This window comes from Sinocyclocheilus grahami, unplaced genomic scaffold (genome assembly GCF_001515645.1).
Source record: "Sinocyclocheilus grahami isolate Dianchi unplaced genomic scaffold, SAMN03320097.WGS_v1.1 scaffold484.1, whole genome shotgun sequence".
Lineage (NCBI taxonomy): Eukaryota > Metazoa > Chordata > Actinopteri > Cypriniformes > Cyprinidae > Sinocyclocheilus > Sinocyclocheilus grahami.
This window is the reverse complement of record NW_015505663.1, coordinates 641,924-644,578: the sequence shown is the minus strand read 5'-3', so window position 1 is coordinate 644,578 and position 2,655 is coordinate 641,924. Positions and strand designations below refer to the sequence as shown.

At 37.3% G+C, this 2,655-nt stretch overlaps 2 protein-coding genes across 2 annotated transcripts in view; one reads left to right on the top strand and one right to left on the bottom strand.

Moving 5' to 3' along the window:
* The window catches only part of LOC107553873 (voltage-dependent calcium channel subunit alpha-2/delta-3-like), a 91,287-nt gene extending 90,258 nt beyond the window's left edge, over positions 1-1,029 (bottom strand). The window contains exons 1-2 of the mRNA XM_016236199.1: positions 1,021-1,029; positions 845-919 (exon numbers count right to left, since the gene is read on the bottom strand). Coding sequence (XP_016091685.1) covers positions 845-919; positions 1,021-1,029 — 84 coding nt within the window. The remainder of the gene's footprint in view (positions 1-844; positions 920-1,020) is intronic.
* A 1,475-nt stretch (positions 1,030-2,504) lies between these two features.
* The window catches only part of LOC107553872 (plexin-C1-like), an 8,779-nt gene continuing 8,628 nt past the window's right edge, over positions 2,505-2,655 (top strand). The window contains exon 1 of the mRNA XM_016236198.1: positions 2,505-2,588. Coding sequence (XP_016091684.1) covers positions 2,505-2,588 — 84 coding nt within the window. The remainder of the gene's footprint in view (positions 2,589-2,655) is intronic.

Genomic DNA, 2,655 nt, shown 5'->3' with positions numbered 1-2,655 from the left:
CCCATTTTGTGCGTACGCAACGTTTATACATCAGGCCCCAGATGCTTATCTTTTAAAATGGGAGATAACAGAAGAGCGGGCTTTTCTGTTGCATTGTGTAGTTTGAATATGGGGGTGTGTGTAGATACAGAGACATCAGCTGTACCCTGGACACCAGTAAATCTCTCATGTCAGTTTTCACTCAAAAAACATAAATAACAATAATTAAATAAATAAATAACTAATCATTTTAAATTAAGTATTAGAAATGCTACCAAAAGGCAGTATAACAAGTACTACCACAATACATGAAACAAATTACAAATTAAATGCTGTAACTAGTCACATTACCATAGCAAGAAAGAAACTTATTTGCCTTATGGTAATGATGAGAACATGCTTAATTGTTATGAATTGTAATGGCTCTAAAAATTATCCTTCAGTTTGACTTATTTGGGTTGAAATATCTCCTAAATTTTTATCAGTGGCTTGGTGAGATTCATGCAGAGGACATATAAATATATAAAAACTTGTGATCGTGTTGACCATTTTCATTGCCCTCTTGCACAGATCCTGTTTATCCTGAGCACTTTCCCTGTTTGACTGTTTCACAGGCAGCTTTGTTAATCGACACAATTCACACAGCAGCGAGATCATGAAGGAGGTTTTGATTCTTATGTCTGTTGATGTAAGTAGAGTGTGTTCCCATCTCATCATCTGTCAAACACTCATAACAGTTGATCAGAGGCCGTTAGCAGCTGTCGGCTCACAGCACAATGACTCTAATGAGATGCATTCTCCCATCAGCCTCAGCATGTGCTGGAAGACTGCTTCTTCGCTATTATCATCACAAGCGATACATTACCAGAGGCTGCAAATCTGGATGGGTGAGTATGTATCCATTATTGGTAATGGCGAAGGCATAACCATGGATTCCCAGCTGTGAACAGACACACACACAAACACACACACCAGAAGCAGCAATCAAATTCAGAGATACTGTCACATTTTCAAATACCTCGTGAGTTTGTCTTTAAGTGCTTCAGCCATCTATAATCTAGAGTAATGCTAAAAGTTTACAAAATGAACACTTAACAAATTTACACATTTAATATTTGCAGTAAACTGGACCAAAAATGTTGAGCACTCATCCGATTTTAGTCCAATCACACACTCTGAAGAATGGCACAATGTTCAAACCAGTTGTGATTTGATAAGATTCAAGCACTGTATCTGTCCACACCAGATGCAACATATCAATCAAAGATCACAGCCAAGAATGCGTGGGTTGGCCCTCTCTGCAAACACACTGTTGTATATATGCCGAGGTGTTGCACATGTATTGCTGTGAATGGTGTACTGCACAATATAGTGTATCCAGGGCGGCTCTAGTAATGCAAGTCCTGCCTTTCCTTTAAAAAAAATACAGGAGTTGGTTTAGCATGTCAGAAAATAGCTGCCTGGAGACTTTGCAAATATTGCCGGGGAGTGAACTGACTTTCCTTGAGATTTTGCTCACTTTTACAACAAAATGTATAAAGATATAATCAAATATATAATATTTTAACATTATTCAAAATACATAGTCATACAATCAGAGAGTTTACATAGAGTTCATGGTTTGAATTTAATTTAATTTTTTAAGTTATTTTCAGTATCTGGGGACTTTGCTATAAGTTTGATTGCATCATATAATAATTGCTGTTAATAGTGTTCATCGTCTGTTTGATAACGTATTTAATTGATCTTTCCGTACATTTCTGCCATATGTACATTAACTGACAGTCACCACTTAAGCTACTACTAAATATTGTAGAAACTTAATTAAAGTTGCTTTGCAACAATTTGTATCGTGAAAAGCACTATACAAATAAACTTGAATTGAACAATTATCCATTGTCTCTTTCATTAAGGTTGCTGCACAAAGTGATATTCAAACTCAAATTAAATCATTTTATATAATGTGAATCAGTCAGTACTTAAGCTGTCAGCTGCAATGTTACAGAAATAGAAACCATTTAACCTGTTAACCCGCACCCACGGGCCGGAAGGGCGTGTTTAGGCGTGTCTGTGCTATTTATTACCTTTGTTTTAAAACAATATTCAATCAACTATCATAAACTATATATCATTTGGAAGCTAAAACACTCAAGATCCATGTTCTGAGCTTGTTTTTTAAATCAATACACCAGAGAGGAAAGGGTTAACATAAATGCTGAAGGACCGGCCATTTTAACATGTACAAAGTGAACGCAGTACTTACGTTTCAGCGCCTATAGCTCTGGTCAGCTCGGACTAATCCAAGAAACACCAGCACAACATTTCAAGATAAGAGTCCACTCTTCAAAATGCATCCCACTTTTTAATCCAAAACAACGAAAAAATAGGAGAAAAAACGAAAGATCCTCCTTAGTTTACATGAGCGATTCGAGTTACAGTTGTAGATAGCGTCCATTTTCAAAGAAATATCGATTCCAGCTTTGAAATGGCATTTGTTTCATATAGAATAGTCTCTTCCGAGCAAAATGAGCCCTCCCAGTCTCTCTCCTTCAATCACAGGCGATGTTATAACCCAGAACAGAGAGGGAGTCGCTGACAGGTTTAGCGAGGTGCCAATCTGCGCTCCGCAAGTTTGGGCTGTTTGAAGCCAGCCAATGCCTAGCCAGCACAGTTTTG